Raw genomic sequence first — 24,351 nt, 5'->3', positions numbered from 1 at the left:
CAAACAATGTGGGCTACAACTGACAGACTTTCTGGGGAAAGCCTGATCTGATGAGTTGAGACGGCATTCATCCCACTTGGGATGGAGCGCGTCTCATTTCTGCAAACATGGCCAAGTTGATTAACGGACTTAATCCATCACCCAGAGTTCAGATCAGAAAGTAGAAGCAGAGTTGTAGTCTTCCACCCTTCTCTGCACTTCCATCCGAGCAGTTACCCACCCTTAAGAAGAGGAGTCAGACAAAAATAACCTCATACAGGTTAACAACACTACTGCAACAGTGCAACAAAACAGGATAATTAAATGTGGACTCCTAAATATGTATTAGTAAATGATTTAATATCAGACAATCACATTGATTTATTGTGTCTTACTGAAACCTGGCTGAGCCATGAAGAATATGTCAGCCTAAATTAATCAACTCCAAGTCATATTAATACTCACAGGCACCGGCCGAGGAGGTGGAGTAGCAGCCATCTTTGACTCAAGCCTATTAATGAATCCTAAACCTAAACTAAACTACAATTCATTTGAAAGCCTTGTTCTTAGTCTTTCACATCCAACCTGGAAAACATTACAGCCAATTATATTTGTTATACTGTACTGGCCACAAGGTCCATATTCAGAATTAATATCTGCATTTTCAGAGTTTCTATCAAGTTTAGTCCTTAAAACTGTTAATGACTTCATTAATTTCTTTAATAAAAAGATTTTAACTATTAGAGTCAAGATTGATGATCTCTTGCCCTCATCCAGTGCCGATCTGTCATCAAGAGGAGTGGCCTTGGAAACGGCTGTATGCCCTGGTGTATATTTGGATGGCTTTTCTCCCATTAACCTTGACCAATTGTCCTCAACGGTTTCTACTTCTAAACCGTCTACCTGTCTCTTGGACCCCATCTCAACGAGGCTGCTTAAAGACGTGTTGCCTTTAATTGGCACCTCTATGTTGGATATTGTTAATGTGTCTTTGCTAACAGGCCATGTACCACATTCCTTCAAAGTAGCTGTAATTAAACCTCTCCTGAAAAAGCCCACTCTTAATCCAGACCGATCTCTAACCTTCCCTTCCTCTCTAAGATCCTTGAGAAAGTAGTCGCAAATCAGTTGTGTGACTTCCTACATCAGAATAGTTTATTTGAGGAGTTTCAGTCAGGATTTAGAAGACACCACAGCACAGACAGCACTGGTGAAAATTACAAATGACCTCCTAATTGCATCAGATAGGTGACTCATCTCTGTACTGGTCTTGTTAAACCTTAGTGCTGCGTTCGACACCATTGATCATGACATCCTATTACAGAGATTGGATCAGTTGATTGGCATTTCAGGTACCGCACTAAGTTGGTTTAGATCCTATTTATCAAATCGATCTCAATTTGTATTTGTGAACGATGAAGCCTCAATGAACACAAACATTAATCACGGAGTTCCACATGGTTCTGTGCTTGCACCTATCTTCTCTTCTTTCTCTACTTATGGATGAATTTACATCTCTCCATTGCACCTTATTAACTCTGCTTCCTCCCCGGAGGCTGGCGGTGTCTGATGCCTGGTGAGCCGGCTTCCCACGTTGGCCCTGCTGATGCGTGCGTGTGTGTGTGTGAAAGAGTTTTTCCTGATCCGATGTGAGGTCCTGGGACAGGGATGTCGTATGTGTACAGATTGTAAAGCCCTCTGTGGCAAATTCGTGGATCTGTCATCAATTTAATTTGTGATATTGGCCTAATATTGTTTTCTTGCAGAATGCTATTTGTTAAGGATGCCCAATACATAATAAAAAAAAATACAAAAACAAGAAAAATGCATTGAAGGTATCCCCCACTTTTCCTGAATCATTTTGTAGATAGGAGGTTTTTCTGTTATGGTGTGGTGTGTTCATGGACCCAAATGCAGCGACAGGACAGCAGAGTTCTTCCTTAGACCAGTAGTTTATTGCATAGATGGAGAACAGGAGCAACCAACTAGGTCTGGGTGCAGACAGGAACATACAGTGAACATATGAAATTGTCAATTGGAGGCATGTTCCCGCGCTCCGAGAAGCGGCTGATGGTAGCGGCAGCAAACTGACAGTTAAACGGAAGCGCGCACCCACGCTCTGCTTCGGGCCGGAAGGTGGCTGTTTAACGAACACGTAATCCTCTCCGATCCGAGCCGGAAGGTGGCTGTTTAACGGCAGGCAGACCGGCAGGCGGGATCGACTGTGTGATGCCCGAGGCTCTACACAGCCCATACAACTCACCGCTGATCTCCGTGGAACGAATGGGAGGTCCTCTTCACGCAGGTGAAACCCGAGGCTCGACACTGGCATGAAGGTAAAAACTCAGAGGTAACTGACGGGCTACTCATGAACGAAGATGCCAGGTTGGCAAACGGATGGACTGACACTGGAGACGAGCATGACTGGAGTATTTACCAGAAGAGACAATTACAGGAGACGAGAAACAGATGTGCTCACGAAGAGAGGTTGCGGCTGTGGGCGGAACTTATAGAAAACAAACAGTGATAGGCAACAATCCTCACATTTTCACTTTGGCCATTGATATACAAAAAGTGATCTAACCTTCTGGAAAATTAACAATGTTAAAAAAATAATTTATTTGACCATTTATTGTTTTATGTTAAACTGTGAACAATTAGCAAAGAAAAAAGCGTGTGAACTGCCTGAAGAAAAGAAGGGCAGCACGAGCTGGTTGTTGCACTTCCCAAAACAAATGCAGAATTTATATGCAAATTGTCTATATACCTCAATCTATCACCAGCAAAGGGATTGACACCTGTTGCGAATATGCATGCATTTATAGCAATTAAAAGCAGGAGAGCAGTGGGAGGAGGATACAATGATAGCACAGGCAAGAAGAGCTATGGGCCATTCAACACTCCTCTCCTCCACACCACTTCACACAGCTACTTTATTGGTTTTGAAATTTAAATATTTTTTCCCCCTCAGTCCTTCCAATCTAACTCCCACTCTGCTGCTTGTGTGCTGGATCTCTGTGTACACATCTCCTTGACTCCAACCCTACTTTTCAACCAAACACTTAAGATTACATAACCAAAATAAAATGTGTCTCCCTGCCTAAACACAATGACTTTATGCAAAAACTCAGTTGTCTGATGACAGTAAACTTTTTAAGATTTGTCAATGTCAGGAAAACTGTTTCTGCGCATCTGAAACAGAATAAAGTAATTTAATTCAATGAGAATACCGTAAACTGCCAAATAAAACAGGGATGGAACCATTTATGCATGGATTGAAAAAAAACATTAAAAGGATAGGATAAAATTATTAATTTCATAGTCTTGTCACTTATATTGGTTATAATTGTTGTAATGTTAGCATTCCAACGCATTTTCAGTAGGAAATGCTCTTTCTAGTTCTTCTATTTCTTCTGTACGTATTTTGAACTGTATCTTCTCCTTCATATGTTGAACTATAGAAACCGTTCAAATATTAAAAAATTCAACTCCTTCGGGAATCAAGCGGAAAGACTTTTCAACTTTTCAAATCTTCATAATATAAATCTTGTTATAGTTTTTTTAAAAATGGGATCACAATGGAGAAAGTCTTAAACTTTAAAAACGTTATAAGATCTTCATACTTTCAGCTAAAGACACCATTTGAATTTTAAAATGTTGACAGAACCTTCAACTATTACTGTATATTTTCATATATTTTTTATCTTTTCATATCTTCAAATAATACATTTTTGTATGGAATAAAAAATTAATGGGATCCAATGGTGGAAAACTTCAAATCCGCTTAAACTTCTTCAACTTTAAAACCGTCCAATGTCCGCATACTTTCAGCTAAAGACACCATTTAACTTTTAAAATGTTGACGAAATCGTTAGCTATAACTTTATAATTTAGCTTTTTTTGATAGCTTTTATACTTATTTAACTGTCCCCATTTTTAGTTTGATGTGTTTTTCAGCTCGTTTGAGAGTTTTCAATGAGTGTGTATGGCAAGGAATGTTCAGATCTAGAGTGACAGAGCCAACTGCTAGAGTGAGAGAGGACCAACCGACAGTCCTAAAAAATGAAACGTATTTTGCCACAAGTCTCACAGTCGGCACTCTATTTACACCATTTATGTATCAAAACGTAGGGATTCTTGTGCCGGTCCTCACATGTGTCGATGGAATCCACGATGTTTCCCACATTTGTCAGGAGAACCCTTAACGAGAGAGCAAGTCCACGCTCTGCCGATGATGCAGTTTTCCTTTCAATTTTTCCAATTATACATTTTGTAAGATTTGTGTTCAAAGCTCCGGGTCCCGTGGCCGCAGGAAATGGCAAAGATAATACTCATGTAGCTTTCACGATTGTGGGGCCAGAAAGGAGGAACTCTCCACAGACGGAGGAACTCTCCACAGCCCCGGTCTGGCGCTCTCTCCAGACCAGTAGAACCATGTCACCCCAGAACAAATGCTTGGTCGTTAGTATGGTCATGCAAATGAATTCACACCTAAAGGTTAGTTCTATTGGTCAGTTCAAAGGAATGCCGCAGTTCTGTTCGCTAAGCCAATTAATAAGCTGGCGAGGTCAAAGCTCACACTTCCGGTCAAGGACAGGAAGTTCCCCTTCAGAATAAAACCTACTATCCTGCCTTCAGAATAAAAGCAACACATTAGGTTTCAGTCGGCATCCATTTTAACTATTGTCTAAACAATAAAACATTCATTCATTCTCATGCATCACACAGTTAATCATTACATTTGTCAAGAATAATAAAACAGTGATGTTTCATAATACATTCCTCCAGAATATTCCTCATAATATCCCAAATTAATTATCATATCTTTCTTTATGTATTAATTTAAAACAAACTTCTCTTAATGTGCAAATATATATAAAATCCACTACAACCCAACAATTTAAACAAGGTTTTTCAGCAATTCAGTTAAATGCTTTTGGGCTTCAACACTTTTCAGCAGATAGTTTGTATTGTATTTTCATATATATTCGTCTATTCCGCTATTTTCAGATATATTCAGCTATATTCCGCTATTTTCTGCGATATTCAGCGATTTTCATATATTTCATACATTTCAGCTTCAAGCTTCACATTTTCAGCAATTTTCAGCTGTTTTCAGATATTGTTTTATATATTTCAGCTTCAAACTTCAGATTTTAGCATTCCAATGCATTTTCAGCAGGAAATGCTCTTTCTAGTTATTATTCTTCCGCCAGAACTTTGGTCGAGCGTACAGCTCGCAGCGTTGGACGCATCTGCATAAAAAATACATCAAAATGTGCGGCCTAATCGGGAATCTTGTGCATTTAAGTGGCGGAAAAGCGTGAAAAACAGCGAAAAAAATCGCAAAGCCTATGGGAAAAAAACTTTGGACCACTAAGGATCCCAAAGCGTAGCTCGCAGATGCATAAAAATACATCAAAACGTGCGGCCTGATCGGGAATCGAGAGCTATTTCGATAGAGGGTGGTGATAGACAACCACTTCTCGGACATGTCGAGGCTCGCTAGGTCCATTAGGCACCACATGGCCGGTGAAGCAGGTACAAGATTTACAAAGCAAGAGGGCTACAGACTTAGGAAGATAGCGCAGAATGTGGAGAGAGAGATAAGGGAGGGTGAGGAGGTCCTGCAGAGACTTCCAGAGGCGACGGTGGCTGCCCTGCTCCGAGGACAAAGGAGAGATGATGCAAAAAGAAGACGGGACAGAGATGCTGCAGGAAGAGGAGGAGGACGGGACGGAGAGGCTGCAGGAGGAGGAGGACGGGATGGAGAGGCTGCAGGAGGAGGAGAAGGACAGGACAGAGAGGCTGCAGGAGGAGGAGGAGGATGAGAAGGAGATGCTGCAGGAGGGTGGAAGAAGAGGAAACTCCCGACTCCATACTGAGTGGGGTCTCAGGACCACCTCTCAGGGACACAAAGGGAGTTGAGGGTTTTTGTTTGTTGGGTGTAGTTAGGTAGTGTGTCTGTATGTTCGTATTGTTCTATGTAGAAATAAAGTTTTTGTAAAAATAAAAAAAATAAAAAAATTGGTGGGTTGAGTGTGGGTGTTTGCGAGCTGCCGGCGCGCGCTAGCGACGTGCTAACGGTGGGCTAGCGGGGAGCTAACGGCGGGCTAGCGGAGAGCTAGCGGCGGGCTAGCGGAGAGCTAGCGGCGGGCTAGCGGAGTTAGCACGCCAAAATGGACTTGAGTTGGCTCACACGCAGGCACGGGATTCGGCTTATGCCGGTGTTCCCGTGCACGGTGGAGGACTGCAGTCTGGCGGTGGGGGAGATGGTGGGCTACAGCAGCGTGAAGTCCGCTGCCCGGATGAACAAGGCTGTGGTCTTGTTCCTGGACAGCATCAGCAAGGTCAACACGGTGGTGGAGAGCGGGGTCGTGGTGTTCAACACGCACGTCCCCGTCTCTCCCCTGGTCACGGCGGCGGTGAGGGTGACGGTGGCGAACGTGCCGCCGTTCGTGAAGGACGAGGTACTGGTGGGGGAGCTGTCGAAGCATGGGAGGGTCACGTCCCAGGTGAGGAAGATGTCCTCTGGGAGCAGCTCTCCACTATTGAAGCACGTGGTGTCGCACAGGAGGCAATGCTTCATGCTGCTTCATGGCAGGAGCGAGGACTTGGACATCACTTTCACGGTGAGAGCTGATAACTCTCTTTTTATTATTTATGCAAAAACTGACAATATGAAGTGTTTTAACAGTGGGAGGGAAGGACATCAGAGCAGGGCCTGTCCTCGGAGGAAGGCTGGTGGACAGGACGACACCAGGGGGGACCCCAAAGACGGAGAGGACACGGAGGGGGGTCGGGAGCAGCAACAGGAGGAGGCAGGTGGGGTGAAGCAGGTGACCACAGAGCGGGGAAGTGGGGGGAAGCAGGTGAGCACAGAGAGGGGTAGTGGGGTGAAGCAGGTGAACACAGAGGAGGCAGGTGGGGTGAAGCAGGTGATCACAGAGCGGGGAAGTGGAGGGAAGCAGGTGAACACAGAAGGGGCAGAGGTGGGGCAGCAGGAGGAAGAAGAAGAGGAAGAAGGGGCTGAGATGGGTCAGCAGCAGGAGGAGGAAGAAGAAGGGGCTGAGATGGGTCAGCAGCAGGAGGAAGAGGAAGAAGGGGCTGAGATGGGTCAGCAGCAGGAGGAGGAAGAAGAAGGGGCTGAGGTGGCCCAGGAAATGGAGGGGGAGAGGGCAGGTGTAGTACTGCAGGTGGAAGAAGAGGGGGCAGGGGCAGCCCAGGGGGGGGGGGCACATATTCAGGAGGACAGCCAGGGGTGCACTGGAGGACAGGTGGAGGTGGGTAGGGGGCAGGAAGGAGGAGGGAATGAAAAGTGTGGGCAGGTCATGGTAGGAGAAAGTGAGGTGGAGATGGAGGAGGGTGAGGAGAAGCTTCATCCTCTGAAGAGGAAGGCCGGGGGGGACGAGGAAGGCTCGCAGAAAAAAAAGGGACCTGTGGGCCAAGGGTATGAGTCTGAGTCCAGTATGGACGACGACTCTGTGGTAGAGAGTGGGTCCTCTGATGACACTGAATGTGAGAGGGAATATAGTCTGGCCAGGCTGAAATGGTTCCTCAAGGACACAAAAAATAGGAAGTGTGAAGTGGAGAAGCACTTCACCGATCTGCCAAAGCTGATTCTATCTATCCGGCTTCATATGAAGAACAAGACGAGGAGAGGTTTTACACGCCAGGAGATTTATAGGCTTCAGAAGATCAGGACAGTGGTAAATAAAGGGCTGAAGGAGAAGGCTGACAGCCAAGCACAGGAGGCCGGAGATCCGGAGGAGCAGCCCGGAGGAGCAGCACGGAGGAGCAGCCCAGAGGAGCAGCATGGAGGAGCAGCCCGGAGGAGCAGCACGGAGGAGCAGTCCAGAAGAGCGGCCCTGAGGAGTGACCCTCAGGCGCAACCCTGAGGAGCGACTCAGCCCAGAGGAGGAGAAACCTTGACTATGACATTGAAACGGGGTCTCAGGACCACCAGCGGACAGAAGCGTTGCGTTTGTTGTTTGATTTAGTTTTGAAGTAAGTGCAATGTTCTGTTTGTTTGTTCGTTTTTTTATGTAAAATAAAGGTTTTCTAAAAAAATCTCTCTCTCTCTCTGCGTGAGGACGGAGGTTGTGAGCTGAGAGCGGTGTTGTGTGAGTAAATGGTGGTTTTTGTCTGTTTTTCTTGTTGACTGGTCGACAGAAGGCAGTGTATGTTGTAGCGTGTGTGGTAGTGTGTGTTGTAGTGTGCGTGGGGTTATTGTGTGCACGAGGGGGTTTGGTGGCTTGTTGTGTGTGTTGGCGCAGCCGGCCGGCGATGGACCTCAGCTGGTTGACTCGGGGACATGGTCTGAGAATCGCACCGGGTTTCGCCTGCTGCGTGGAGGACTGCAGTCTGGCGGTGGGGCGGGTGGTGGGTCATGGCAGCGTGAAGTCCGCCGCCCGCATGAACAGCGCGGTCGTGATCTTCCTCGACAGCGTGGAGAAGGTGAGCACGGTGGCGGCGAGAGGCATCGTGGTGAAGGGCACGGTGCTGCCGCTGCTAACGCCGGCGGTGAGAGTCACGGTGGACAACGTGCCCCCGTTCATTAGGGACGAGGTGTTGCTCGGAGAGCTGGCGAGGCACGGGAGGGTGGTGTCGGGTGTGAGGAAGGTCTCCTCAGGGTGCAGGTCTCCCCTGCAGAAGCACGTGGTGTCTCACAGGAGGCAGCTCCTCATGGTCCTGAACAACAGGAGTGAGGAGCTCAACCTCGTGATCAAGACCAGAGTCGAGGGTTTTGACTATGTGCTGTTTGTGACCTCTGGAAACGGGAAATGTTTCCGGTGTGGACGAGAGGGGCATCAGGCCAGGGAGTGCCCAAGTAAGCGGGCAGCTGAGCGGGACGCTTCTAGTGAAGCGGCTCCTGAGGGACAGAACCAGGAGGGTCCGGAGGGGGTCGGAGGGGACCGGCAGGAGGCACAGGGAGGACACCCTGCTGGGTGGGGGCCAGCAGGGTGAAGAGGGGGGTCGGGCTGGGCTGGGTGGAGCCCAGCAGGGTGAAGAGGGGGGTCGGGCTGGGCTGGGTGGGACCCAGCAGGGTGAAGAGGGGGGTCGGGAGGAGCTGGGTGGGGCCCAGCAGGTGGAAGAGGAGGGGGCAGGGAAGGAAAGATGTGGGCAGGAGGAGGGTTTTGTGTGGTCAGACGGTGAGGTTGACATGGAGGAGGAGGAGGAGAAGGGTCAGGCTCACCGTCTGAAGAGGAAGAGCAGGGAGGATGAGGAAAGCTCACGGGCCAAGAAGGGAGCTTCGGGTAAGGGGGACGAGGAGTCTGAGGTCCAGTATGGAGGAGGACTCCTCCTCTGAGGAAGGTGAGGAGCACCCAGATGTATACAGTGTGGACGAATTAAAAGGGTTTCTAGGTAGGACTAAAAATCAGAGGATTTTTATAGAGGATCACTTCTCGGACTTGCCGAGACTTGTTAAGTCCATTCGGCTCCACATGGCCAATAAGGCCGTGAAGAGTTTTACTGATCGGGAGGGCTGGAGGTTGAGGAAGATCGCTGTTACTGTCGGTAGAGCGATTAAGGAGTTTGAGGCAGAGTTGAAATGCAAGGGCCGACGTCCAGAGCACCGTACTGACGGAGGTGGCCGGTCCTGAACTGGGAGGCGTGTCGGCGGTGGTTTCCCTGCTACGAGGACGAGACGGAGGTGCTGCAGGACAAGGATGCGACGGAGAGGGACCACCTCTCAGATTTATTTGTTGTTCTATTTAGTTAATGTGTTTACAATGTGTGTGTTTGTTCTCTCTCTCTCTCTATATATATAAATGTGAAGATATATGTAAGCAAATTTCTCTCCTAAATTAAATTAAACAATTCAAAAAAGATTCAAGTATACAAAATGTACTTTTTTGTAAATACTGAAAAACATTGTGCTTTAAAGAAAAAAGAAGCAGCACTCACTTGAACCTGAGATGTGAGTCAGGAGGAATTGATAATGGGAGAACTGGGGATTTTTTTTGCATACAAAGACAATGCACAGACATGTATGGATGCAAAAAATTAGCCTAATTCACGGCAGCTGAATTTTAGAACTCGGCCGAAAAGTGTTGTGCTACTGTGTCGTTAAACCTCTCAGGGTTTAGATTCTCCGCCTGACATCACTGAGGTCATAACGTTGTTGAATCAGAAACTAAGGATGATAAGTGTTACGGTTTGTCTCTGACCCCGATCGCACGACAACAGGAAGGTTTGTCTTAGTCGAACACACGGCGTAGTTTATTAGAGCACAAAAAACTCAAAGTGTCCCTTTAATCCACGAGTGATTGAACATCAACCCGACAAACAAAAAAACTCCTCTTCTCCAGGGGAAGGGAAAAAAGGTAATCCACTTGATGGTCGAACAGAAAATACTCCATACAAACATTAGCAAAGACACGAGGGAAACAGCAAAGACCCGAGGCGGGAAAGTCCACAGACATCATGGCACGAACTCGCAACGTCAGCACAGACCGTCCTGATCCTTATTCCCCGTAGACAACGAGCTGACGAGCTGCAGCTGTCGGACAAGCTGAGTGGCTTCAGGTGTGAGTTGGAGCGCACCTGGCTTGTCCCCGCCTCCAAGCCTGTAGCTCCCTGGCAGCGCGCTCTGAGGTACCGGGTGTCACTGTGTGAACGGGCTGAGGAGAGAGTCCGGCTGGCTGAGTCCTGACAATAAGTTGATAGTTTGGAAGCGACCGTCATCAAGACGCAGTTCCTGGAGAAGCTGTGTGTGGCTATGGATAATATAATATATAATATTAATATTATGAACCCAGACACGAGGGCTTGATGTTCCAACGTTTGTGGGACTTCCACAACATGTACATGGTTATTTCTTCCATGGTGGATGGCAGAAATGAACAGTTTTTATGACGATAAGCCACGGGCCTTCCCTCCGGCTCTTCTAGCGCAAATGATCACAAATAGTCTGCCGAGTAAAAAGTGATGTCTTTCAAGCGCGACGGGCCACATAAAATGACGTCACGGGCTGGATTTGTTTCGCGGGCCTTGACACCTGTGGCCTAGTTAGTGTACCCCACTGACTTGGTGAACCCCTGACTTGACTCTCGCGGCATCAAGCGGTTGACATTTGTGGTTGAAGTGTCTCACATTGATGGATCTTTGGAATACCATTAATTTCCCCTTCAGGATGAACTGTAATAGCTCAGGTGATCCTTAGACTCAGAATCTGGGCACAAAGCAAGGTATGTAATGGAACGCTTACCCCTTTATTCACATCCTTATTTTTAGAACAGCTTTGCCTTATGCTGCCACATTATGCTCAAGATGGTCACAGCAATTTTGGACATTACAGGTTTCAGCATCTGTGGTGCAAAATACAAATAAAATATGTAGAGATGGATTCTTTTTTTAAAGGAATAGGTCTTTCTGAATTCATCTGCATAATGTGCGAGTGGTTCTGATCTGTGAAAAGAAGCTGGAGACATAAGGGAGGGATGACTCAGGACGAGGGCCAAATCTCTGTTCAAGAGGTTCAAGCTTGTGTAAAAGAGAAAGCATCTTCTCCCAGTTATGTGTATGCATGTTCATTATCAGCCGAGGTGTGATAAGAGTGTACATTTTAGTTAACTCAGCCTCTAATCTAATGATATTCATTGATACACTGGAGTGTGGCCTCATCTTGCAGAGCAGAAAGTAATTAGTTACACTTTTAAACCCAAGCTAATCCTCACTGACGATACGCTGGTTGTTTATCCCAAAATTTCTGGGCAGCCCAAAGTCTGTCTGTGTTTTACATTCATAGATGCAGCATCAACATGTTTGCATGATATTTCTATAAAATATGGGTACTTTTCAGTAAAATCTGTAAAAAACAGACAAATCACAGCTACAACATAAAGAATGATGTTGTTTAATAAACTGACAGTTCTTCCATTAGTTTATTAACTGATCAGAGGAAAAAAAGTTTACCCTTTTGACACTTTAACTGGGGGGTGCCAAAGCGGCTTTACCTTTTTTATTTTTATTTTTCTGGCAAAAGTGATGTCATAACATATTTTAGAAAAGCATTGGTAGTGCTTTCAACACTTCATTCAGATTGATCAGGCCACCGCAGTGGTCGTAGTGTCCCAAGTAAAATAAACCAAAAACCTCAAAAGGCCAAAAAAGTGTTTATAGTAGAAACATTGAACACATGATGGACAACCACAAATAGTTTACTAGGTAAAGGCTAAATCCATTCACATCATATGTTTGCTGTGGTGAACAACACATCTATGCTGTTAACAAGAGCCACTATGGAAAATGGACTGTACTTGTAGAGCACTTTTTTAGTCTTCTGACCACTCAAAGTGCTTTTACATGTCATCATTCACCCATTCACACACAGAAGACAGGAGCTACCATGCAAGGTGCCAATCAGGACTAGCAATTTGTACTAGTCGCGCCGAAACATTGAGCCACACAATGCAATGATATAACCACAAAATAAACACAAACATTACACAACAATAAATTAAATTATTGCATAAGTATCAGGAAAACTGTTTTATATTTATCATATAATCAATAGAGTCAAAGTCTTAGAATTTGTAATTCTTCATCTTATCTATGAGATATTTGTAATATTACAGAGAAAATTAAAGACACAATTTAAAAACAATTGTTTCTAATTATGTGATCTTTTCTAATTACAAAAAAATATGTGTTTTTAGAGATGGCAGTAGTATTTTTTTAAATCTTAATTTCTTTGGACCCCATTATCACTATCACAGCAGCTGCTAGTCCTGCTTTTCCGACTTCTTTCAAATAGACTTTGCTGGCAGCACTGGGGGTGCAGTATATATAGGTGTTGTGCCTCGGGACTCACACCGTGATTTGCTGTGCCAACCTCCGACGTCGATCCTCAGGACTCACGTCGTGATTGCTCATCTTCTTTTACGGAATAAAGTTCCTTACCCTTATCCTGTCTCCTGTGGTCTGCTCTTGGGTCCTAACCCTGTTCTCCCGTGACAAGTATTCCTGAAAGTGAACAATGTAGTCTCTCTTCTAAAGGAAACGAATAAGGAAGTAATTTGCTTTACACCACGATAATTTACATACAGTGCCTTATTTGTCAGCAATCTCCCTGTATCTACTTTGTTTATTAAAAAAAGCTTTTCCACATGCACCATATACAGCATTCCCTCATCGAACAACAACCTTCACCAGGACTTGGCCTGTGGTTGCTATAAAAACAACACCCACTTATGTGACAAAGTGTTGTCGGTCAACCACTATTTTTTCACTATGGTGTCTGTGGCAGCGGAGTGTGGTTAGGCTCAGCTGCAGAGTGGGTGGAGCGGGGGTGTAGTTCAGGGAATGGTGCCGTGATGTGTAATCAGCCTCAGCTGGGGTCAAATGGGTGTGTTTGTGTCTTCCATATAAAAGCAGGAGTAGCTGGTGAACAAGGAAGGAGAGCGCGTAGCAGATGCCTGGAGCGTTCGGAAGCCGAAACGGGACTGAAATTAATAAAACCAGTTACTGCACTAAAGATCGCGTGTGTGTGTGTTGCCCTCTTTTGTGCCTGCCCGAGACTCAAACGTGTTACAGTGTCATAGTCTAATAATGCAGGCGGCACTAAAGGAGACATCGCTTGGTCAATGCTGCACATTTGCAGAATACAGAAGAATGCAAGGGTGGAATTTGGGACAGCACCTGTCAATCTTAGTCTAAGTACTATAACTCCTTGTTTCCCCTTTCTGATTTGTTGCTGTTCTATTTTTCAGTCTGCCTCTGTAACAGGGAGCACCCATCATCGTCAGCCCACCATCCACCACAATGCCATCCATTTCATCTCCTCCTCTGGATTTCTTTTCTTCTGCTATCGCACATTAGACTGAATGACACATTTGGAAGGGACTCTCAAATGTACATTAGGATTGAGAGAGTAAGCAAATGACCCAGAAGGTGAATTTTTATGCATTACAGGTGGCCTGAGAGCCACTCAGCCACCATTAACCAAGATGAGGGACCAACGGGACCACTTCCTGCCAGGAAGTAATGGGAGAAATGTGGAGTGCATGTTTAGGGCATGTCAGATGTTCCATGTCTGGAAATTACTATCAGGACACACTCTGGACTGTAGCACTGGATCCATTTATAATGCACTGCCCAGAAGTTATTTACAGCAAAATGTGCGTCTGTGCTACCTTAAGTCTAACTTGACTTACATAATGTGCTATATTGTGCCATCAGGGTCAATGCATATGCAAGACACTCAGCATCAACTCAGCAACAGAAAGTAGGGAAAACAGTCAAAATATCTAAATGTTTAAATGACTCCTAAATGAAACGATGATTGCAGACATTAATCAGACAAAGAAATCAAACCATCAGAGTATTATTCAGCACAGGGACGAGTCAGACACATCCACTGATAGAAATAATCCTCCTGTTTTTTTATTCTTCAGGATGAGAATAATTCAAGTATGAGAGTTTGTATCCATTCATTCTTTTTATTGTCAAAGTTTGCTTCAAAGTAACTCATGCTTTTAATCAAAGAGGGAATTGTGCATTTAAAATATATAGTAGTGTCATAAACCACCTTCACTGGTTATTTGAACAGGCGTACAACTTGCATATATCCTCAGTAAAACTCAAATCATCACTGTCGGCCAGAAACCTTGTATGTCCAAAACCTAAAATAACACCACGTTGTCAAAGTTGCTATTGTGTCTTTATATATGACTGATGATGAAGATACATATAGGCAATGCTGCATATGTGCAGAAGAAAACATTCTTATCCATAAGTTCAGAGCATATGGTATACCACTCTACGACACATTTGTGGTCAAACTACTGAAGAGAAAGCTTACAGACTTCAAGAACTGCAGATTGCAGTCAAGGGAGTCAAAGTCGCTTCATCAACTTCACAAGGCTGATTGACTGTTGGACAGGAAGACCCTGATCAGGTCAGGTACATTCATCTGGTTGAGCTTGTCTTGCTGCAGAGTCTGGATTATGGAGTTGAAGGTGGAGCTTAAGTCCACAAATGAGTCCTGACATAGATTCCTATGTCCAAGTGATGGAGCATGATCATGTTGACTGCATGGTGCTCTTTAGGTGAACTGCAGCGGGTCCAGAAGTGGGTCAGTTATGGCTTTGAGTTGGGACAGCACAAGACGCTCAAAAGATGTCACTCGAAAATTTGTCAGGGTGACAGCCCTGTAGTCATTAAGTCCTATGGTCCTCTTTTTGGGGATGATGGTGCAGGTTTTGGCACATGGTATGTCTCCAGTGAGGTGTTCGAGATGTCTCTAAACACTGGGGACAGCTGGTCAGCACAGTGCTTCAGGGTGGAGGGAGAGACAGAGGCAGGTCCTAATGCTTTTTAAGAATTTCTGTCAGACATTCCACCACATTTTAGATTGTTTTCATCCCATCTGCCTGTTTACTAACTCTCCTGTCATTTCAGATACTCCCACAGCATCAACTCTCACCTGGTACTCCTCCCCACCTCACCTGCAGCACATCACCTCATCAGTCCCTCACTACTTAATCCCTTTACTCATGCCTGTTCACTACCAGATTGTCTTGTGTGTTTTTACCAAGCTCTCAGCGTTATCCTGTCACCATATCTGTTCTGCCTGTTCTGACCCTGTCTGCCCCTTTTTGACCCTGCATTCCTGCCTGCCCCTTTTTGGACTTGTTTGCCCCGATGACAGATCTCCCGGTTTTGACCCCTGCCTGAATACCAGTAAAATAATTGTCCTTACAACTCTGTCTCGTGGTTGTGCTTTTGGGTTCAGTTCACAGTATTGTAATCCTGACAAGTTCTGTGTGTAGACAAGATGGATGGAGAGAGCCATCATTGTGGTAGGGACAAGGGGGCCTCTGAAATGGGTGCTGTGTTGGAGTTGGAGTCATAGGTGATGGAAGATAAACACAGACCAGTATTAAGGACATAAACTTACAAGGAGAGTAAAATGGCCTTCGAACAGAGTTGTAGAAGTGCCTCGGCATTTTTCCCTTTCCGGCCGCATACCAAAAAGTAAGGGCTCCTTCAATAATTGTCAAATAAATCCTCTGGGTTAGCTTCCTTAATGCTCAAGATCTCTTTTCGGGTGAAAGAACCCCAGATACTGGAGCAAAACACAGATCAGGAGTTACAAACAGAACAAGAGAAAACAAAGTGCACCAACACATGAGGCAGCCATCCGTGATGCCATCTTAGCCCGGGTGCTTTGTCTTATATTGAGTCATTATTTTTAGTTTGGTGGTTTCATGATGCATATTAGCTCATTAAAACAGAACATGTGCTTTATGGTCAAAAAGTAACCAACATCAGTCATAAGATAAATCCTCTATGTACACTGAAAGTTGTCTGCACAGTGTCAGCAAAGTGTGTTTTACATGTTGGGAGTAAAACACATCACAAACTCATTCGCTCATCTTTGCTGTTTGCTGCAAATTGCTACCCTCCCTTTGACACTTTCACATCAACCTTAGGGGGTCATTAGTAACTGTATAAACCGCCTTACAACATAAAGCCGCAGGACAGACAATGATGGCAGCGCTGCATCCACTTTGACAGATAGCAGCGCTGTCAGCAGCCCTTGTAGAGAGATGGAAAGGTAAAGCTCAATATGTAACTCTGGTAAATTTCACGTCCATGTGCATGATATTCTTCTAGCTATCAAAAGAGGGTCATAGGCCACCATCTTATCTCAATTACATAATGTAACATATTGATGTTGTGTAATTGCCCTACAGTGCTGTGGACAGTTTATCATTGCCTAAAAATAAAGTAGAATTAGGTCTGTGCAACAATTCAGTTTATTTTCAAATAAAATCACGGTAATAATTTATAAGAAAGGTCTGATGTTGTTTTATTATTTTTTTTATTTGCACAATTCAAACAATAAAATCACAACAGAGATAAATGAATATCACAGTGCAGGAAGAGACAAAAAGCCAACTGGGCTTATTTGAAGCCTCCACCTATATAATATTTAAAATTTTACAAACATAAAATGCACAAGATAGACAACTAAAGAAAGACAAGCTCACAGTGATAGGTCTAGGATTGTGTGGGTCTCTCCAGGCAAACCTGCTATTTTCTTCTTATAGGTGGAGTGGCACAAAGTCAAAAGGGCTGGATAAACATGAATATAGATCAGAGGTTAGGCTGAGGGTATCACTTGTCTCATGGCTCTGAAACAGCTGTGCCAATCACAGTGACACATGGCAACAATAGCTTGATAACCAACTTGGTGAAGCAGTTTATATGATTGGATCGATACGATGTTATTTCATAATTCTTCTGTATTTTGGGTGTAAATAGTTACATATCGTACATTGTAACATGCGACACAGCATTTACAGACATTACATTTACATTGTAATGTTGTAAATATATTATCAAACAAAAACACTAATTATTTTAAACTGGAAAGGAGGTTGTGGGGCACAGGATTAATGAGTCGCTGTAATCCCATGTCCCCTATATAAACTGGCATAGTGCCAAGTTTTAGTGGATCCGTCTGATGTGTTTAGAGGTGTGTCTGTGGTTGTTCCGTGGCAGCCTGCTGTCGTTTGCACACCCATTAATGATGGTAAACTCAGTGGACAGCCATGCGCAGTGGCATTCAGTTCTGAGTCTCTGTGGAGTCGGGAGCTTCCTCTTCTTCTACCCTCCTGCTGCATCTCCGTCTCATCCTCGCCCTCCGAGCAGGGAAACCACCGACGACACGCCTCCCAGTCCAGGACCGGCCACCTCCGTCAGTCTCCGCAGGGAACTCGGGCCCCGCGTGCCAAGTACTCCTCAGACGCCTTTAGCACTCTAGTAATGTTCTGAGATATCTTCCTCAGCCTGTAGCCCTCCTGATTTGTAAAACTTTTTACAGCTTTATTGGCCATGTGGAGCCGAATGGACTTAACGAGCCTCGGCATATCGGCATAAATTCTCTGGTTCTTAGTCCGATTCAGAAACCCCCTTATTCTGCCCACACTGTACAACCCTGGGCGCTCCTCACCGTCATCAGAGGAATCACCTTTATCATCAGAAAATGAGTCCTCCTCCATACTGGACTCAGACTCCCCGTCCCCTTTGCCCGAAGCTCCCTTCTTGGCCTGTGAGCTTTCCCCTTCCTCCCTGCTCTTCCTCTTCAGACGGTGAACCTGACGCTTCTCCTCATCCTCCTCCATGTCAACCTCACCATCTGTCCACTCGACATCCGCCTCCTGCCCACATCTTTCCTTCCCTGCCCCCTCATCTTCCACCTGCTGAGACACACCAGCCCTCTCCTCCTCCACTTCCTGGACACCTCTGTCCCCCTATACCCCACCTGCTGGACCACCTCTGCCCTCTCTTTCTCCACTTCCTGGGCCACCTTTGCACCTTCTCCTTCACCCTGCTGGGCCCCACCTAGCCCCTACTGACCCCTCTCTTGACCCTGCTTGGCCCCACCCAGCTCCTCCTGAAAAAAAACTTCATCCTGCTGGGCCCCACCCAGCCCCTCCTGACCCCCCTCTTCACCCTGCTGGGCCCCACCCTGCCCCTCCTGAACCCCCTCTTCACCCTGCTGGACCCCACCCTGCCCCTCCTGAGACCCCTCTTCTGTGCAACAATTCAGTTTATTTTCAAATAAAATCAGGGTAGAAAGGTCTGATGAGATAAGAAAGGTCTGATGTTGTTTTATTTATTTTTTTATTTGCACAATTCAAACAATAAAATCCCACCCTGCTGGGCACCATCCGTCTCTCCCTGCCCTTCCTGACGGTCCCCTCCGACCCCCTCAGGACCCTTCTGGTTCTGTCCCTCAGCAGCCGCTTCACTAGAAGCGTCCCGCTCAGCTGACCTCTTGCTTGGGCAGTCCCTGGCCTGATGCCCCTCTCGTCCACACCTGAAACGCTTCCCGTTTCTAGAGGTCACATACAACACTTAATCAAAGTCCTCGACTGTGGTCCTGATGACAAGGTTGAGCTCCTCACTCCTGTTATTCAGGACCATGAGGAGCTGCCTCATGTGAGACACAACGTGCTTCTGCAGGGGAGACCTGCACCCCAAGGAGACCTTCCTCACCTGCGAAACCACCCTCCCGTGTCTCACCAGCTCTCCGAGTAAAACCTCGTGCCTAATAAAAGGAGGCACGTTGTCCACCGGGACTCTGACCGCCGGTATTACCAGCAGCAGAACCGGCACCACCGTGCCCTTCACCACGATGCCTTTAGCCGCCACCGTGCTCACCTTCTCCACGCTGTCGAGGAAAATCACGAGATTTTTTTTGAAAAACACTTTATTCACACATTCATATTTTTACATTGTGTGTTTTTTTTTTTTAAACGACAGGTTTTGTTAAAAATAAATAAATCATCTGATAAAAAACTGCGCAAACACCAGCTCCTCTTCCACAACAGAACAATCAAGGTTTTTAAAACACCAACGTTGTTTAAAAGCATCCAAGTCTCCAATGTGCTTATAAAAACGGAACTCCAGCCAGAGTCTGGCTCTGATGTAACAGAGCCACACTGCCCTGGCCTCCTGCCCCTCCCTGTTCTCCACTCGCTTTTTCCGCGTTAAATAAACGGACATTTTAACTTTCCCAGAAAGGTAGTTGAGGAGCTGCCACTTTTCTTTTTCTACCTTTTTGTAGGCAGCTCCCATGATAAAAAACCTTCTCAGTAAAAAACACATTAAAAAGACTAAAAAACAATGTTAAAAGAGTGAAGAAACCTGAAAGTCTCTTACTCAGTTTACTGAGTTCGCACTCAGTAAAAACATGGTAGATAGTCTCACGAAGGTCACAGAAGGGGCAGCGGCTCAGGACAGCGGGATTAAAAACAGAGATAAAAGCATTGCAGGCGACAGCACCGTGTAAAATCCTCCACTGAAGGTCGGCCGTTCGTTTCTTGAGGGGAGGTTTATATAAAATCCTCCACTGTGGGCCAGGTCCGCAATGTCCAAGTCTCTCTGACCACACAGTGGGAGGCCTGTTGCACACTCCGGACCTGTTTGTGCTCTTCACACAATTAAAATACACATTCTTTTTGTCCGCTCGGTGTAATGTCATTGCTTCCGGACACGTCGTAGCAAGCAGGGGGCCGGTGAGTTCCCCTAGCCCTGGGCTAAGGGAGATCTCGGGAAAAGGGTCTGCAGGGTCCGGCTCGATTTGTCCTTGGCTGTAGTCCATGAGGACTCCTTCCACCTCTCCTTCCCGGTCAGCCTCTGCCTCCACAGCTCCAGGAGCCTCCTCGCCACCCGGACGGAGTGTAGACCCAGCAGAGCGCCCAGGGCCGGGGGGTCGCTCAGCGTCGGCCCCACTGCATCCACTAGCTGCTGTAGGCACAGGGTCCGTAACCTCAGCAGTGCCAGGGGTGACGCTGCTGCTGATGTCCAGCTTGGCCCTGTGAATCAATGGTTCTCTCAACAACCAGTACAGAGAGTTAGACTGTGGGCATCTTTCACGAGTAAAAAGGGCCCACGACTTAAAAACGCCCTGATAAAACGGAGGCAGCCCACTTAACTTTAAAATGCTAGAATCCATTAAAAACAGAGCAGTATCCAGCCCCAGGTTGTTAGCACGTCTGAGGATGCAGCTGGCCACATCTCTCCACACTAAAAACTCCGGACTAGTCAGGTATTTTTTGACAAACTGTATTCTAAAAGTGGCTGTCCGGCTGGCCAGGTGGACGAGGCCCTGTCCCCCCTTCTCTCTGGCTAAAAACAGCACCCCTTGTGGCACCCAGTGTAGACCCTCCCAAAAAAAATCCACCATTTATTTTTGTATGTGGGCTAGCAAGCCTGAGGGAGGATCTAGGCATGTTAGGCGGTGCCACAGCTGGGATGTGATAAGATTATTTAAAACCAGTACTCTACCTTTAAAAGACATCTGAGGGAGCAGCCACTTCCATTTGGAAAGTTTTCCCTCAATCTTTTCTGTGACGCCCTCCCAATTCTTTTGGACCACGTTTTCCTGTCCGAGATATATCCCAAGATATTTAAAACCGTCCTTCCTCCACACTAGTTTCTGGGGAAGGACTGGGAGGCCGCCACACCATTCACCGACAGCGAGGGCCTCACTTTTCTTCCAGTTCACCCTCGCTGCCGATGTCCTGCTAAAAACCTCTACGATGTTGGTTAAAAGGTCTGCATCCCTCTGGTCCTTAATAAAAACAACAATATCGTCGGCACAAGCCGATAAAATCATTTTCTCATTAAAACCAGGTAAAACCAGTCCTTGCAAGGTAGAGTGTATCTTGATGAGGGGCTCCAGGGAGAGTGCATAGAGCATCCTGGACAGAGCACAACACTGGAGTGGAGGAGTGCGCCGCGGCGCAGCAACCCGGCGCCGGAACGGGCCACCCAGACGCCACGGCCGCAGCCGCGCCCCCGATCGGAGACGCGAGCGCCGCCGCCACACCCACGCCGCCAGTCGGAGCCACCGCACCCCCGACCGGAGACACACGGGCCAGGTGGAGCCGGGTCACCGCGCTTCGGACAGGCTCTCGCGGTGTGCCCCTCCTCACCGCAACTAAAGCACTTAATCACCGACGATGTCGCATAATTCTCGTAGTCAAAATCATCTACCTTCACCCTGAAGCGGAGGTTGAGGTCCTCGTTCCGGTTGACAAGTATCATATACAAGTATCTGCGGTGGGACACTACGTGCTTCAGCAACTGATCTTTACACCCAGACAAGATCTTCCTGATCGGGGAAACCACCTTCCCGTGTCTGGAGAGCTCTTTGCTGAGGAACTCGTCGGTGATGAACTCTAGTAGCCGGCCGGTAACGGAAACACCTGGACAAACAAATCGTTCACCGTGAGGCCCGCCTCCACCACACGGTTCACCTTCTCCACCTGGTTCAGGAAGATGACCACAGCGCCATTCATGCGCACGGCAGACTTAATGCTGCTGTGCCCGACCCTCGCCCCCACAGCCATCCTGATGTCCTCCACGCTGCACGAGAAACCTTAATGCCGTGCTTCCTCGTGAGGTGGGACAACGTGTCTCCATTTACCATGGCGAGACACCGGCAGGAGGAAACAAACACCCATAGAAAAACCACAAACTACCCCAAAAATACACAACCCAAACTACGGTGAAACCCAGCCAATAAACCAAATGAAATTAATATACATAACTAAGGGAAATAAACAATTTGAAAAAAAGATCCGCTCACTCAGCAACTCGCTCACACATGCAAACTCCCAGCATAAGAGAGAGAGAAAGATTTAGATTTTTACAAAACCTTTATTTTACATAAAAAAACGAATATACGAACAAACACACACATTAACTAAATAGAACAACAAATAAATCTGAGAGGTGGTCCCTCTCCGTCGCGTCCTCGTCTTGCAGCACCTCCGTCTCGTCCTCGTAGCAGGGAAACCACCGCCGACACGCCTCCCAGTTCAGGACCGGCCACCTCCGTCAGTACGCTCAGTACGGTCCTCTGGACGTCGGCCCTTGTATTTCAACTCTGCCTCAAACTCCTTAATCGCTTTACCGACAGTAACAACGATCTTCCTCAACCTCCAGCCCTCCCGATCAGTAAAACTCTTCACGGCCTTATTGGCCATGTGGAGCCGAATGGACTTAACAAGTCTCGGCAAGTCCGAGAAGTGATCCTCTGATTTTTAGTCCTACCTAGAAACCCTTTTAATTCGTCCACACTGTATACATCTGGGTGCTCCTCACCTTCCTCAGAGGAGGAGTCCTCCTCCATACTGGACCTCAGACTCCTCGTCCCCCTTACCCGAAGCTCCCTTCTTGGCCCGTGAGCTTTCCTCATCCTTCCTACTCTTCCTCTTCAGACGGTGAGCCTGACCCTTCTCCTCATCCTCCTCCATGTCAACCTCACCGTCTGACCACACGACACCCTCCTCCTGCCCACATCTTTCCTTCCCTGCTCCTCTTCCACCTGCTGAGCCACTCCAGCCCTCTCCTCCTCCACTTCCTGGAACACCTCTGTCCCTCTAACCCCCACCTGCAGGACCACCTCTGTCATCCCGTCCTCCACTTTCTGGGCCACCTCTGCCCCTTCTCCTTCACCCTGCTGGGCCCCACCCAGCCCCTCCCGACCCCCCTCTTCAACCTGCTGGGCCCCACCCAGCCCAGCCCGACCCCTCTCTTCACCATGCTGGGCCCCACCTAGCTCTTCCCGACCCCCCTCTTCACCCTGCTGGGCCCCACCCGTCTCCCCCTGTCCTCCCTGTGCCTCCTGCCGGTCCCCTCCGACCCCCTCAGGACCCTCCTGGTTCTGTCCCTCAGGAGCCGCTTCACTAGAAGCGTCCGGCTCAGCTGACCGCTTACTTGAGCAGTATCTGGCCTGATGCCCCTCTCGTCCACACCGGAAACATTTCCCGTTTCCAGAGGTCACAAACAGCACATACTCAAAGCCCTCCACTCTGGTCTTGATGACAAGGTTGAGCTCCTCACTTCTGTTGTTCAGTACCATGAGGAGCTGCCTCTTGTGCGACACCACGTGCTTCTGCAGGGGAGACCTGCACCCTGAGGAGACCTTCCTCACCCCCGACACCACCCTCCCGTGCCTCGCCAGCTCTCCGAGCAACACCTCGTCCCTAATGAACGGGGGCACATTGTCCACCGTGACTCACCGCCGGCGTTACCAGCGGCAGCACCGGCACCACCGTGCCCTTCACCACAATGCCTTTCGCCGCCACCGTGCTCACCTTCTCCACGCTGTCGAGGAAGATCACGACTGCGCTGTTCATGCGGGCGGCGGACTTCACGCTGCCGTGACCCACCACCCACCCCACCGTCAGACTGCAGTCCTCCACGGAGCACGCGAAGCCCGTTGCAACTCTCAGGCCATGTTCCCGAGTCAACCAGCTGAGATCCATAGCGGCATTAGCACGCTGCTAACGCGCGCCGGCCGGCTGCGCCAACACGCACACAACATACCCCCAAACCCCTCGTGCACACAATAACCCCACACACACTACCACACACGCTACAACATACACTGCCTTCTGTCGACCACTACCAACAAGAAAAACAGACAAAAAACACCATTTACTCACACATCAACGCTCTCAGCTCACAACCTCCGACCTCACGCTCAGAGAGAGACAGAGAGAACTTTATTTTTACATGGAACAATGCAAACATACAGACACATTAACTAACTAAACACAACAACAAAAACCCTCAACACCCTTTGTGTCCCTGAGAGGTGGTCCTGAGAGCCCACTCAGTATGGAGTCGGGAGTTTCCTCTTCCACCCTCCTGCAGCATCTCCGTCCCGTCCTTCTCCTCTTCCTGCAGCATCTCCCTCTCGTCCTCATTCTTTGGAGAAGGGAAGCCACCGTTGTCTCTGCAGGGCCTCCCCACACTCCCTTAGCACTCTCTCCACCTTCTGCGCTATCTTGCTCAGTCTGTAGCCCTCCTGCTTTGTAAAGCTGCTTTACCGGCCAT

General features: G+C 47.3%; 1 protein-coding gene across 1 annotated transcript in view; it reads right to left on the bottom strand.

Annotated features, from left to right (window-relative positions):
• Positions 1 to 23,648, bottom strand: part of LOC117730454 — a gene marked incomplete at its 3' end in the record, with an annotated part of 29,274 nt that extends 5,626 nt beyond the window's left edge. The window contains 7 exon segments of the mRNA XM_034532173.1: positions 8,425 to 8,562; positions 9,397 to 9,637; positions 18,651 to 18,832; positions 18,974 to 19,168; positions 21,332 to 21,710; positions 22,361 to 22,508; positions 23,532 to 23,648. Of these exon segments, the coding sequence (XP_034388064.1) occupies positions 8,425 to 8,562; positions 9,397 to 9,637; positions 18,651 to 18,832; positions 18,974 to 19,168; positions 21,332 to 21,710; positions 22,361 to 22,508; positions 23,532 to 23,648 (1,400 nt within the window).
• Positions 23,649 to 24,351: the final 703 nt, after the last annotated feature.

This window comes from Cyclopterus lumpus, chromosome 5 (assembly GCF_009769545.1).
Source record: "Cyclopterus lumpus isolate fCycLum1 chromosome 5, fCycLum1.pri, whole genome shotgun sequence".
Classification (NCBI taxonomy): domain Eukaryota; kingdom Metazoa; phylum Chordata; class Actinopteri; order Perciformes; family Cyclopteridae; genus Cyclopterus; species Cyclopterus lumpus.
This window is presented reverse-complemented; position numbering and strand designations above follow the sequence as displayed.